Source organism: Dermacentor silvarum, chromosome 11, assembly GCF_013339745.2.
Source record: "Dermacentor silvarum isolate Dsil-2018 chromosome 11, BIME_Dsil_1.4, whole genome shotgun sequence".
Lineage (NCBI taxonomy): Eukaryota > Metazoa > Arthropoda > Arachnida > Ixodida > Ixodidae > Dermacentor > Dermacentor silvarum.
The window spans coordinates 48,878,126-48,892,417 of NC_051164.1; the positions used below are offsets into that span (position 1 = coordinate 48,878,126).

Here is a 14,292-nt window from a genome sequence, read left to right on the forward strand (position 1 = left end):
CAGCGGACGCAGCGCTAAAAATTAAATTGTGGGGTTTTACGTGCCAAAACCGCGATTTGATTATGAGGCACGCCGTAGTCAGGGACTCTGGAATAATTTGAACCACCACCTGGGGTTCTTTAACGTGCGCCTACATCTAGGTACACGGGTGTTTTCGCGTTTCGCCCGCAATCTTTCGAAACGCGGCCGCAGCGCTGATGTTGTTCTGCGCTGTGAACGGTATAGCTGTGACGTTGAAAGGACGTTTGCTCAATGTTACGTTCGAAGAAGGGTGGCAGACTGCCCCCTAGTTGATAGTCCATTCATTTTGTTAACAAGTGCGGATGGCGCCCGAACAGGACGACTACAGACAAGAACAAAAGGTCCAACTTGTCTATGATGCACACAGAAATGTGCAAAAATGCGTACGATAATGTATGTATGTCAACAAGGGGCTCGTAAGACAAGAAAGGGCGCCTCACCTCTTGCGAAGCATGCCCGTGTGCATTATTATTTTGTTTTTACTTAGTTACGTAAGGCGTAGGGAAACGATTTTCCTGCGTAATAAATGTAATTGCAATTACATTTATTACGCAGGAAAATACATACTGTCTGTAAGAAAGTCGTCGGGAGCATGGTTTCTGAAATTGTACAAGAGTATTCGCTAAACGATCGACTAGCTTCTATTGTAAGAGGGGCGAAAGTTGACACGCGCACACAGATGAAGTACTCGTATAAACAGGATGTTTCTGTTACACTATACCCCAACAGCTTTGCAGCTCTTTCGCCAGTCTGCGAATCTGAGCGCCCAAAAAAAAAAAAAAATTCTTGCTGAAGGATTGACTAGTTGGTTGTCGAAATAGTGAACCATGGTTTGCTGCGTTAAGAAAACGCTCGCAGAAGTGGAGAGAGTAGGAGAGACGTGGATCTAAAATACTTGAGGTTCACTGAAGCAGTGTAGTTGTATGCGTGAAGGAAGGCAAAGCGAGAGCAAAATACAGCGCGCACAAGTGTGAAGCCAAATGTGCAGAAGGGGGTGGGTTCCCCGACTTCAGCCCTGGGACGCTATTCTTAACATTATCGAATTCCACCATATCGTCAAATTCTGCCATGTTGGCATATTGAGTCAATCGGAGAGGCCGTAGCAGCCTAGCAAGCCAATCAGAGCTGATGAGATGGCGAACTTGATAAAATGGCGGAATATGATGCTGTCCGTAATAGCATCCCAGATTTCGATTGACCAACACGGTTGCCAGATTTTATTTTTATTTTTGCTTACTTGGTTGCTTGCTTGCATTGCGTTGCATTGCATTGCGTTGCATTGCATTGCTCGCTTGCTCGCTCCGGACGGCTACGCTCCAAATATTATTGCTGGTATGTTATTTATTTATTTATTTATTTATTTATTTATTTATTTATTTATTTATTTTATATTTATTTATTTATTTATTTATTTATTTATTTATTTATTTATTTATTTATTTATTACAGTTAACCATTGTCGTAAAACTAGGTTATTTTCTGTCTTTGTTAATTCCTTAAAGTACCCCTCTAAGAAAACAGCGCTAAAAACACGGACGAGAAACGTAGAAGACAGTCTTGTTTTCTCGTCCGCGGTTTCAGCACTGTTTTTTTTTTCTGTTTTTTTTTTTTTTTTTTTTTTTTTTTGATGCCTTCATACCTATGAGCCCGCGTTCAAACCCTCTTCTTTAAGTATGTTACCGTCGCGAATCGTCGTGCGTAGACTGTCGAGACAACGCGTCACGTAAGTGCGCGCCCTGCCCATATTTTTTTTTTTTTTTTTTTTTGGGGGGGGGGGGGGGGGGCGTCTACCTGAAGTTGGACAGCTTGGTGAAGCGCAGGAAGAAGCCCGAGTCGAACTTGGTCTTGAGCCACGTGGGTGACCCGACGCACTCGATGCGTCCCTCGCGCATGATGACCAGTCTGTCGGCGAGCACGTCGGCCTCCTCGATGCTCGAGGTGGTGACCAGGACGCTGCTGCGGCGGCTCAAGCGCGCCAGCACGTCCCACACCTCGTGCCGGCCCTTGGGGTCCATCAGCCTGGTCGGCTCGGGGAAGATCACCAGGGGCGTCTGCGCGTGTGTGCGGCAGCCGTGCCGACGACAGAGCGCTACGCTTGGTTACTGCAATGCTAGCCTCCGAGATTTGCGCGCGCCGGCGTGTGTGGCGCGCGCAAATTTCGGAGGCCATACTCACGCCGGCTGGTGTGTCGTCTGGTTGAGCTCTGCGCCACCAAGTGGCGGCACCGTGCAGCTCGTTCACGTTCGCGCCACCGCTCATCCGGTAAAAGGCTCTGTCCGCTTGCGTTTTACTCGAATACGGGACGCGCTGAAGATCTCTAATGACACGATACACACGATGCACACTGGCCAATCAGCGCGCGCATGACGAACGAGGCGATAGTATTGGCGATATTGATCGTCGCAGAAACCGTCCCCAGCACGCTGGAAAAACATATGATGATGATGATGATGATGATGATGATGATGATGATGATGATGATGATGAACGATGGGTTTTAATGGCGCAACAGATCACCCGCATGGGCTGCTGGCTCAGCAGCGTCAGTGAAGCTGAGCCCGATGTCGGCAGTTTTATTGCAATGAAGGCGGAATACGAAAAAAAAAGCACGTTAAAGGGACGCTAAAGCATAATACTAATTCATGTCTAGACTGATAAAACATTATTTGAAAACTATGACATCATTAATTTCGATGTAATAAACCTATTAAGGGCAGAGTTTCAATTTTTTTTTACCTTCGCGCCAAAACCCCAATCCTGGTACGTCATTGTGACGTCGCTAATTTCAAAGTATTTCTCGTTTTATTTTTGGCTCAGCAAAGGTTCCCGAAACTTGCCGTATCCAGTCTTTCACTCTTTTAAAACACAATGCCGGCCATCTTTACCGCAAAATAATTATAACTATAGGGCCTAGCAGACGGCTTCAAAATCCATGCCGTCACAGCATGCTGGTGCGGAAACTTGAAGGCGGTGTCGCCACCTGTCTCTCGTTATCGCGCTTTTTTTTTTGGCTTACCAAGCATCTTCTCGCGGTAAGAGTTTTTTTCTTGTTTTTTTTTATTATTTCAGATGGGTACAAAATACAGAAGACATAAATTCCCGTAGAGCATATGAATTGTTTTGGGTTGTTAAACGCAACCAATTTCTCGTCGTGAAAGATATGTGACCGCGTATGTATATACCTGTTCGACGGCACAGGCCGCGATGGCGACGCACAGGACCCGCTGCAGTCGTTGCGACAGCTGTGACACCAGGGTGTCCTTGTATTGCTCGATGTTCAGCTGCCGCATGAGCGAGGCGACGTAAGCCTCGCCGGTGTTCCCCGGCACTTCGCGGAGCTGCGCATGCGTAAGGCGCCGCGACGGGCAGGTTATTGTTTGTTTTTTTAACCACCCGCTTTATAAGGGGGCCTTTTTCGAGCACGTTGTTTATGGCAGCTATAACCCCACAACTTCATTTATTTTCTAGCCGCACCGTGGATAGAAGTCACTACTCGCCGTGGTGCTGCGCCGGCCGCATTTCGATGGTGACGAAATGCACGACTGCCCAGGCCCATGGTCAAAATCATTCGTGAGCCCCTTTCGCCCTCCAACCTCCGCCCCCCCCCCCCCCCCCCCTACGGCTGCCTATTAATCATATGGCGATTTTTGCGCATATCATCATCAGTCTATATATTTGTGTACACTGCAAGACGAAGGCCTCTCCCTGCGATCTCCAATTACCCCTGTCTTGCGCTAGCTGATTCCAACTTGCGCCTGCAAGTTTCCTAACTTCATCACCCCCCCTGGTTTTCTGCCGTCCTCGACTGCGCTTCCCTTCTCTTGGTATCCATTCTGTAACTCTTAAAGGTCCGCCGGTTATTCATCCTACGCATTACATGGCCTGCCCAGCTCCATTTTCCCTGCTTAATGTCAATTAGAATATCGGCTATCCCCGTTTGCTCTCTGATCCCACATCGCGCATATAAAGCCCCCTAATTTAATTAGGTCTTAATCACTACTTGTTGCTGGGCTGGTTGGTTAATACTGGTTACGGTGTAAAAGGACGCGAAACGAGATGAAGTGTGCATTAACGTTGTGTTGATCGACGCTCCGCTTATCCTCCGCCCCTATTGCCGATGAAGGAAGGACACTACGGTGCTGATGGTCTGTCCTGTCTTGTCGTTACTCTCGTTTCGTTTCGCGTCCCTTTACACCACAAGCTAGAAGTCTTCATCACTATAGTATGCGCATACTTCGATGAAAACAGCACGTAGAGGTGCGCTCCTCTACGTGCTGTTTTCATCGAAGGCTATTTCGAAACCGCTATTAACAAACTTTGTCACCGGGACCTCTGATACGGTTCCTGCAGCGTGCCTCACAACGTCCTTCGCCACCTGCGACTGCAATCACTAATCGCAGATTGTCGTATCCCATCACTCCACTTCGAAGCCTCCCACCGCGTTTTCCGTCTCCCGGTTTATCCGGTCTGTTATTCTGGTCACTCGCCGGTTACCTGTATCGCGCTCAGGGTGTGTCCCGTCCAATATCGCTCCTTGTTCTTAACTGCCACTCCACTCCAGCTCACGTTTTATCTCAGACCGATTCTGCTTTCTTTTAATGTGTCGTCTGTCATTCTTTTCTGATGGTTCTTCGTACGGTTCTCACTTTACCGTTTGAGTTTATTTATAACAGCCTCAAAGGCACGGCCTATGGGCGAGCATAGGCAACAATAGTACTGCACAGGGGGAAAAAAAAGGCCAAAAAAAAAAGACAGACGCTGGGACACCGCGCTGTTGTTTCAGTGTACTGTGTCGCGCTGTTAGGTTTTCTTTTTACCTTACTCACCGAGTGCAAAAAATGGCTTTAACGGGTGACATTAACGATAGCACCACAAAATATGAAATCCATTCTTCCGTGATGTCATGCCTCAGATATAAAACGCACCGCAAGGACTGGAAGTATAATTGATCGCGTATTGGCGTGATGTATGCGAAATGTTATAAATTGGAAAGGCATTTATGGTCCTTTAGCATACACCGTTTCCTACTCGCTGTCACGGGCATGTTAATCGTCTACCGAGCACAATATTAGCGACAATAAAAATATGCAAACATATGAATTAGTCACAATCCGCCAAAAAAGAACAGAGACAAGCCAGAGAAAACGTAGAAATTAATTGCTATGTTTCATTGAAGTGCATGATTATTAGGGTAAAGGGAACTGAAACTGGACGAAACGATATAACTTGTCGCAAGTGGTAGTAAAAGCCACATCTTCCGCATTGCGCGTGCTACGGTGGCTAGATGGGTAGGTGTGCCGACCGAGCGTAGTTCACCACTTCTCCGCATCATGACGCAAAATTGGCGCTGCGGACAGTAGAAAGGTTCAGCGGCGCGCAACGGCGGCTGCGCTCTGTAGACGAGCTGCGTGTCTGATAGTATCGCTTGCCTCTGATTGTATCTTTGAAGTGCGCGTTATAATACCGTTCTGAGCAGTGTAGGGCAAGCCAGAATGAGGAACTTGTTGTTGACGTCTAGTCAGAAAAAACGAAACGCTGAAGTAAATTTTCTAGCTTGGCAATCGGTCACATTTATTGATATAAACGCGGCGCTCCAGCCCATTGCATTAAAGACGTAAATGCATTTTTTCCATGCATAAAACAATACTTCAATGGTTTTATACGGTATGTGGAACCGTGCTTACATGATATTTAGCGAGTTCTAATGTTTCAATTTCGAGAAATCCAGCTATTGTTTTATTGCTGCATCAGTTACGGTATCTAAATTGGTGCGAGAAGAATTGTGTTGGTAAGTGCATATGGTTCACTGTTTCATTGTAATAAAATAAAGCAATATGTCTTGGACTAGATTCATGAATATATTTAAAATACAAGAAAAGCTCTCGTAACTTGAGTCAGCAGACACACCAACATAAATTAGCTAGCGCCAGCAAGGCCGCAACGTTGGTCCACCACATCATATATAGCATTGTTCACAGCACACGCCTCATCTTCAGGTGCTTCCTCTTCTCCCTGTTGCTTTCGCGCGCCATGTTCTTGCCCTTTACAAGAAAGTAAAGGCGTGTAATTGTATAGAATTTCACAACATCGTTTGTGAGCTCTTTCTTGTGCCGCTTACAGCCGATCAAATTCGGGGGATTCAGCTGCAGAAAGGATGCAAAGTTGGCGATACTGTTCCTTCGTAACTCATTTAAACAAGCACAGCTTGAAGGCGTCTTCGAGCGATGCTACCAGTTTTTTTAGTGCTTCAGAAGGGAGTAACAGCCCTGACCTACTCATTCTGTTGAATTTAGTAATGTCCCTGAGCAATCGGAGCACTTGGCTCTTTGCAGGAACTTCCTTGCTACATAGCCTGCTATATAGAATATCAGTCTAGAATCACTTTTCTTTTCCCTGTAGCAGCGCAGCGGTGCTCGATGTCGCAGGCGCTGAGCACCTCATGTGCGGCTTGCAAATTTCCAATGTCGAGGAGCTCATGGACGTACGCTTTTCGGTGTACCGCTTGCTCATTAACGTCGCCGATACAATCTAGCCACCGTACCGATACTGAGCAAGCTACTGAGCAGCTCGGGGCGAACATTTCCGCTGTCAGACAGCGGAACAATTCCGCTGTCTTTCTCACAAATTTAGAGCCCGACTTGCAGTTTGGAGCGAAGCAGTAGGTCTCCTTGGTGGTCTTCTTTGGTGGAGCAACGCCGCCGCTTATCTCGCCGGTCATCTTTCCTACCTGGAACATTCCACATCGCTTAGGAACTTACAAACAGTACGAGAGATGCGGAGCTCTTCACCTTTGAAACTGACACGAACAGACGACATACAACTATTCCAATACGGGCTTTATTTTTTTTGCTCGCCGCCAGTCCGCCAGCCCCCTGTAGCAGACGACGTGCGCTGCGGAACCTTTCTACTGTCCGCAGCGCCAATTTTGCGTCATGATGCGGAGAAGCGGTGAACTACGCTCCAGAGGCGCCGGTCGGCACACCTACCCATCTAGCCACCGTACGCGTGCCGTGCTTTACCAATTAGGCTACGGGGCCGCCATCTTCACGTCCACGTTTCTTCGGTATTTGTTGTACGCACAGGTTTTCCCTGGGAATGTTAGCCAGCGCCACTCACGTGGCACATCCTTTAGTTCAGCCACAGCCTCCTCGATAACTTTTATCGAGGAGGCTATGATTCAGCACATGGCCTCCAAGATTTGCAGACGCAACCAGGCGGCGCGCGCCAATCTCGGAGGCTATGGTCAGCGCATCGTAACGCCGAAATGCTCTCGCATTTCTGTAGATAGTCATTAGGTACCATTTCTGCAACAATTTTCGGGGCGCTGATCCTGCTAAAATATCCAGAAGTTAAAACCTGAAAGTGCCACAAGATGGAGCTGCAAATGCACGTGCCACTTCGGAAACGCTTCAATTATACAGCCGTGATATCTGGGCAGCACTCACGAACAGAAAAAAGAGCAGGTGCTCCTCGACGGTCATGTCGTCGAACAGCTCGCTCTCGTTGGGGCAGACGCTAAAATACTCCCACGTTCGTCCGGAATAGCCGGAAGCGTTGAAGTTGCACACGTAAGCTTCGCCGCCTGTCGGGAGCTGCCTGCCTGTAAAGGAAATACCGCACCGCACCATCGAAACACGCTGTCAGCGAGTGTGACGACGAGTGACAGAAATATGCTTCATCGTCATCATCAACGCTGTTGGTGCGTGCGACGAGCGACAGAAATATGCTTCATCATCAATCATCAACAACAACGCTGCCCGTGAGCGTGGCGAGTGACAAATGTGAGTCTTCTTGATCGTCATCATCAGCCTATATTTAGGTCCACTGCATGATGAAGGCCTCTCTCTGTGATCTCCAATTACCCCAGCCCTGAGCTAGCTGGTTCCAACTTGCGCCTGCGAAATTTCATCCCGCCACCTAGTTTTCTGCCGTCCTCGACTGCGTTTCCCTTCCCTTGGCATTCGTTCTGTGACTATAATGGTCCACCGGTTATCTGCCCTACGCGTTACATGGCCTGCCCAGAAGCATTTCTTTTTTTTCCTTTAACCAGAATATCGGCTATCCCCGTTTGTTCTCTGATCCACACCGCTCTCTTCTCTCTTAACGTTACGCCTAACTTTTCTCGTTCCGTCGCTCTCTGCGTGGTCCTTGACTTGTTGTCGAGCTTCTTTGTTAACCTCCAAGTTTCTGCCACTTCCAAATTAATCCGCAATCCCCCACTACGGCGTGCCTCACAATCAAATGTTAGCACCGGTAGAGTACAATGATTGTACACTTTTCTTTTCAACGACAGCGGTAAGCTCCCAGTCAGGATTTGGTAATGCCTGCCGTATGCACTCCAACCCATTTTTTTATTATTTAGTAAATTTCATTCTCATGGTCAGGATCAATTGTGACTAATTAACCTAAATAAACGCTCCTAGCTGTACAGACCGTAGAGCTTGACTGGCGATTATGAATTATTGTTTTCTTGCCAGGCTAGTGAAGATTTTTTTTTTCTTCTGCATATTAATCTTCTACTCCACTCACACTTTCGCGGTTAAGGTCCTCAAGCATTTGTTGCAGTTCATCTCCAGTGTTGCAGACCGAAATATGCTTACATGGTATTTAATAACTACCGACTTAGTTTGCAGACCAACGTCTTACATAGTAAGTCAAGTGCATGGTGCTGTACGTCTAAAACAACAATCGCCTCTTAATTATGATAGCCTACTTATATGCTATCATAAAAATGTGAAGATGTCTGTCGCTTTGTCATCAATAATGTAACTCAGTAAAAAAAAAACTTATCTCCAAGATGCTACAGTTCCTCACATTACGTCGATCATATATTTAGTATGAAAGCCTATTGTGCTCGTAAAATTGTGAGGATGTCGATCGATTTGTGATCACAAACGATTATAAACATTTATTCCAAGCTTTTTTATGTAATGGTAAACCGTTTTCTTAGTTACTCAGCAAATTTTTATTTGCGTTTCTGCATTACTTCGCGTTTTTCCATCACCACATGCTTGACAAGCACGAAGGCATGAAGTTGGCTCCGTTAATGTGATTTAGCTTGGCTACGGCAGCTACGGCTAGATAGCCATGGCATTGAGAAGTGTATTGCAGATCTAGGGGGGGGGGATCTATTTAAGGTTAGGGAAGCGAACCGTTCGCTTGCCCTCGCTTGATTGATCAGAATCGCGCTTTCGTCAGCAAAACCGTGATTCTGACAAATCACGCGAGCGCCAGCGAATAGTGATTATAACACTTATCATAGCGTTATCTTACAATGCTTTCAGAACCGTCATACGATAGCAGGAAGCAGATGCCTCACTACCGACAGTGTTTCGCTTTGCCGCCTTTCTCTCTCGATTCTTTTATTGCGCTAGCAATTATATGGACACTCAGGCGCATTTCTGCCGTCATCGTCGTCGCCGTGAGGTTCCGTATAAAGCCCACGAGCGATAAAATCGTAACCGCGCGCCGTACGCTGTATGTGCGAGTGAAAGCGTGCGACGGTGAGCCGGCAATCACGGTTCGCGCACGCAAGGGCGGGAAGCGGGAAGGAAGCGTACATTATTCCAATCACGCACAACGCTCCGGAGGAAGGGTAGGGAGGAGGAGGGACCGCGCGGTCTCGCCCAAAGTAACGTTGGTCTCGCCCGTCTCGCCGAGCTGGGAGGCTCCGGGGAGGGGGGGGAGGCCGCGTACTACGTCGCGCGCTTCCGCCAGGGCGGGGATAAAGTCTGCCCTCCCTGTGTTGTCGCAGCTAAGATCGCGTGTCGATACGAGCGCCGGCATGAAGCGCAATTTACTCGCTGCTACCGCCACGCTTACTCACTCCAGCGTTTTGACAGCGAGTTTTCGCGGTCATTGAGTGAGATGCGTTCATGTTTGCTTGTGCGCGCATGACACCATGCTTGTTAATTTAGTTAGTTTGCCTATGTTTACAAGTTTATACGGCCGATAAAACTACTATCCTTACTTTGTAAAGCTGTCCACTAATTCGCTATCGCAATCGATGATTTGCCTTTCGCGCGAATCTGCGATTTTTTTTATGGTAGTGCCACCACAACCGAGAAAGTGAACAGCAGTCCGCTTTCCCGCTGGGCGCTGCAGCTTTACTATGAGTGAACATGGTTCGCTTGGAACTGGTGCCATTCGCGCCGGCTCTATCACCGAACGAGCTTCGGCACACACAGCGCACATGAAGAAACAGAACAGCTACAGGGATGCCTCTGCTAGCGCGAACACGTTAACTTCAGCGGCAAAAATGTGTGCCGTCTGGCAGTTCTCAAAGTCACGCGCTGGAACACTGTGCATTTTTGCTGAAACGTTATCTATGGACGGTTACAAACGACATAATTTTCACCTATAGAGTTCACAATTTAGTTATACTGTTATGCCTTGAGAGGCTGAATGCCACAGTCTCATGAACATGCGCGGTAAAAGTTCTTTCTTTTTGGGATATAACGGCAATCTCGATGTACACCATAAACAGGACAACGCAGCTTGCGCATTGTTCTCCTGTGGTCGAGCCAACTCACCAGTGATAATATCCAGGAGAGTCATGTGCCCACAGTCTTGTGGCCCGAGTATCACAGTGATCTGCTTGTTGTAGATGGTCAGGATGATATTCTTGATGTCGCCGCCGTTTTGTTTGCCGGTCTGTGCAGAAAGTATACTGCGGCATCACAAACTGGAACGACCGGCAAAGTGGCAAGCGGACCCGAAATGTACCGTGACAGTGATTATGATGGCGATGTGGATGATGATCGTTAGTTGTGTACCCTTTGAACTGTGGTGATGACAGAATGTCCCCTGCCCTTTGCGAGCGATTGGTGAAATCGCAACGCCACATTACACTGAATTATGCACGCGTGGATAAAAGCGCATGGTGACTTCCCCGCTTTCGAACAAATTACAAATTTCGGTCGTTAGAACATATCATTTCTTTATTTCGGAACGAGTGTAACCGTACTGTACACTTCACGAAGAACCAACTGCTGCAATATATTTTGTAAACTGGTGAACTTAACGGGGGTCTGTCGTATACACTTCTTGCGTGTAAAATGACGAAATTTTCTTAAAGATCTGATGTGTTTCCTTTATCTGTTATAGTTACTAAATATTTAAAATGTCCTTTTCGTGTGCTTTCTTTTTTCGTATCATGTATCATAGACTTACGAATGCATTGCACGAGACACCGTATTACGGCTTGTATGTTCATTTGTACTATTCTTTTTTCTTTTGCTTTTGCAATATGCTACTTTTCTTTCAATATTTACCATTGTGTGTTCTCGCTTTTGGCTGAGAATTTCGTGCTGCTTTGTGAACGGGTTTCTGGGCCTCGTCAAGCTGCAAAAAGCTTATTTTATTCCAGAAATCTTCCTCTCGAAAATAACTAATTTCCTGGAATTGAACCTAGCATGGGGGACCGCGATATGACAGTGCTGCTTCGACGAAGTGTTCACACAAAGGCGAACAAACCTTTAGTCTGATTTGATATGAACTCGCGCACGTAACATTATACCGCACGAAAGACAACAGATAATGCGTGTTATATGATGATTATGGTTCTTGAATCTCCAGTGGGAATTTTTTTCAACATTCGCTACTAGGTTATTTGCAATAGCCCGATCAGGCGCATCAACCTAGCAGCCGACAAGCGAAAATTTGTGCCCAAGTAGTACCTGGGCGTATCGCCACGACAACCGTATGTATTTCATCCAGAGTAAATCGGAAATTACCGTCACCTTTGGTGACGTCAGACGAATTATAAAACAGAACCATTTTGCTAGAACGGTACGGTTAAACAGTCTTCTGTTGAGGCAATCTGTCGATACAGTGGCACCACCGTTTAACATCTGCGAAACCGTTTTCATTTGCCTGCCACTGGCACACACGACGCGTACGTGTGATTCTTTTGTGGATGAAACAGGTGGAGTGTTAAACATCAAGCACAACCTAATATGACCTCGGAGCAAAATTACAGAGGGAACTAGCCCGCGGTATAGCCAGACGACTTAAAGCTCTTTTATTTACGCAACATTCAATACGTTTTTGAACGCCGCGTCGCAAGGTACGCGTAGCCACAATCTCTCCAACGTAGCAGCAGTAATACGTGTTCTGAACCGACAGTTCTAGTTTAGCGCGTTAAATCTATAGGAAATTGATTTTTTGGCGAGCTCCGCGTCAAGATTATGAATTGTACAAGTGATAACCGGTTATTAGCAGTATTTATTTTTTGAATTGCATACGTTGTCTGTAGACGGCCTATCTGTTTATGGCCTTACTCTGTTCCAGCTGTCGTCTATGCAGACCATGCATGTATAAGCGCCTGCTTAGAAATCTCCGGACCACAAATATACCAACATACATAGACCAGTCAATTAATGTTTGCGTATGAGAGCTCTTTATTTTCTTATAGAGAAAAGTACAAGCGTACATGGAGGCCAATGTGCTCTACAAATAGTTTATGGACTGATTACATCTATATTTTGAATCGCGGTTGGCCCAACTCACAGTGCTCAAGTTGATCAAGTGGACGATGGGATCGGAGTTCTTGGGGTCCTGTTCGAAGTACTTTTTGTCTTGAGAGTCCGACATGTTTCGGATGTTCCACTTCCTGTAGGGAGACCAGTAGTCGGCCTGCACAGAAAACAGCCCCGATGGCACAGTGGTATAAGTACTCGCTCAAATGTCTGTAAATTAGATGCGTGAAGAAAAACGAGAGTTAATTCATGACGCTGCGAATGTTAAATTAGATTTAGATTTAGATGGACGAGTTTGCCGCCCCGGCATAACACCGAGCATTGTGGCAAAGCCGATGTATTTAGAGCGTATTTTCGGCGTATTTTAGGAGTACCGCCACGTCAGAGGCAGAAAATTTATCGTACATGTGTTTCGTCTATCGGATGCAGAGCTCGCTTGCCGATTTTTCTCTTTTTTTTTTGCGAGTAGCATTCTCGGCTTACTGTCCGATTACTTTTACAATACTTTCTGATTGTACAACTGTTGATGTGTGAACGTTCCTTACAGGCCGTCTCAGCTGCAAGCAGCTTGATTTATTCATATGCATGTATATTCGCCTTGGTGGCATTTGAAACAAAGAATTAAGCACGTGATCTCTAGTTGAGAAGTTTGGCAACTAGCATGGATATACTGCAGTTAATGACGTTTTGAGGAACATCCAGGTCGATAAAGAGTTTTTTTTTTTTTTCCGAGCCAGGTGCATTTCCTTAGTGCGAATTGGTGTTACGGATCTCTCTGGCCCAAACGATCATAGCGGTTTACGTCAAAACGACGTGATATATTGGGCCGTTTGGTGGTAATTGCAACGGAACATTCTGAGCGCTGACGAAACACCAATAAGAAGATAGACAACGAAGCGCTTCTTCGAGGTGTCTCGTTCTCGCTCAACATGTACCATTGTGGGATCGTATTTAAAAACAATGTCTCATTAAAACAACTCAGCACACGCTATTCAAAATGGCCGTAAGACAGCTTCGCTTCGCTTGTAATATGCGCCTCGCGGCCATGTTCGTACGCATCACGCTCCCGCTGCTCATTCAGAGGCGCAAGGCACTGATTCACGGCGAATACCTGAACAGCAGCAAGGGACCGGTACCCTGCGTATACCCTGCAAGTGTTTCAGCGAACACTTCAAAAAAATTTTAAAGGTTGCCTGTGGCAGATAGCACAATTCTAGTTCATGGGCTGGTCAACTCGAAGAGGCCGACATTACTTGCGCAAAAATTTGAAATTCATAATCGACTAATTAACAAAAATTCGCTGATTACGTTTTTAATTAATTACCTTATGGTCCATATTGCAATTTACAAATTATAGCCGTGGGGTTTGCAAGGCGATCCCACTTGGAACGAATTCTCAGGAAGACACCAGTTTCGAGATATTCCCGAACTTTGCGGAGAAATGCATTGGCGTTCCAGTTAATTTCTTTACAATACGTCGTTTTATGCATTGAAGCACAAGAGCAAGTGGAACGCCAATGCATTTAATTAATATCTCGAAACTGGTGTCATCCTGAGAATTCGTTCCAAGTGAATCCGCCTTTCGAACTCCACGGCTAGGATTTGTAAATTGCTATATGTACCACAAGGTAATTAGTTAAAACTTGATTAGTGGTTTTTGTTAATTAGTTGATTATGCATTTCAATTTATGCATTTCAGTTTATTGTGCAAGCAATGTCCGCCTCTTCGAGTAGACCGGCTCATGAACTAGAACTGTGCTGTCTCTGCCACAGGCACCTTTTAAATTTATTG

At 46.2% G+C, this 14,292-nt stretch overlaps 1 protein-coding gene across 1 annotated transcript in view; it reads right to left on the minus strand.

Moving 5' to 3' along the window:
* LOC119432568 (phospholipid-transporting ATPase ABCA3) overlaps positions 1-14,292 on the minus strand; it is a 57,736-nt gene that overhangs the window by 21,717 nt on the left and 21,727 nt on the right. The window contains exons 9-13 of the mRNA XM_049658304.1: positions 12,532-12,657; positions 10,554-10,674; positions 7,467-7,621; positions 3,204-3,359; positions 1,813-2,072 (exon numbers count right to left, since the gene is read on the minus strand). Of these exons, the coding sequence (XP_049514261.1) occupies positions 1,813-2,072; positions 3,204-3,359; positions 7,467-7,621; positions 10,554-10,674; positions 12,532-12,657 (818 nt within the window). The remainder of the gene's footprint in view (positions 1-1,812; positions 2,073-3,203; positions 3,360-7,466; positions 7,622-10,553; positions 10,675-12,531; positions 12,658-14,292) is intronic.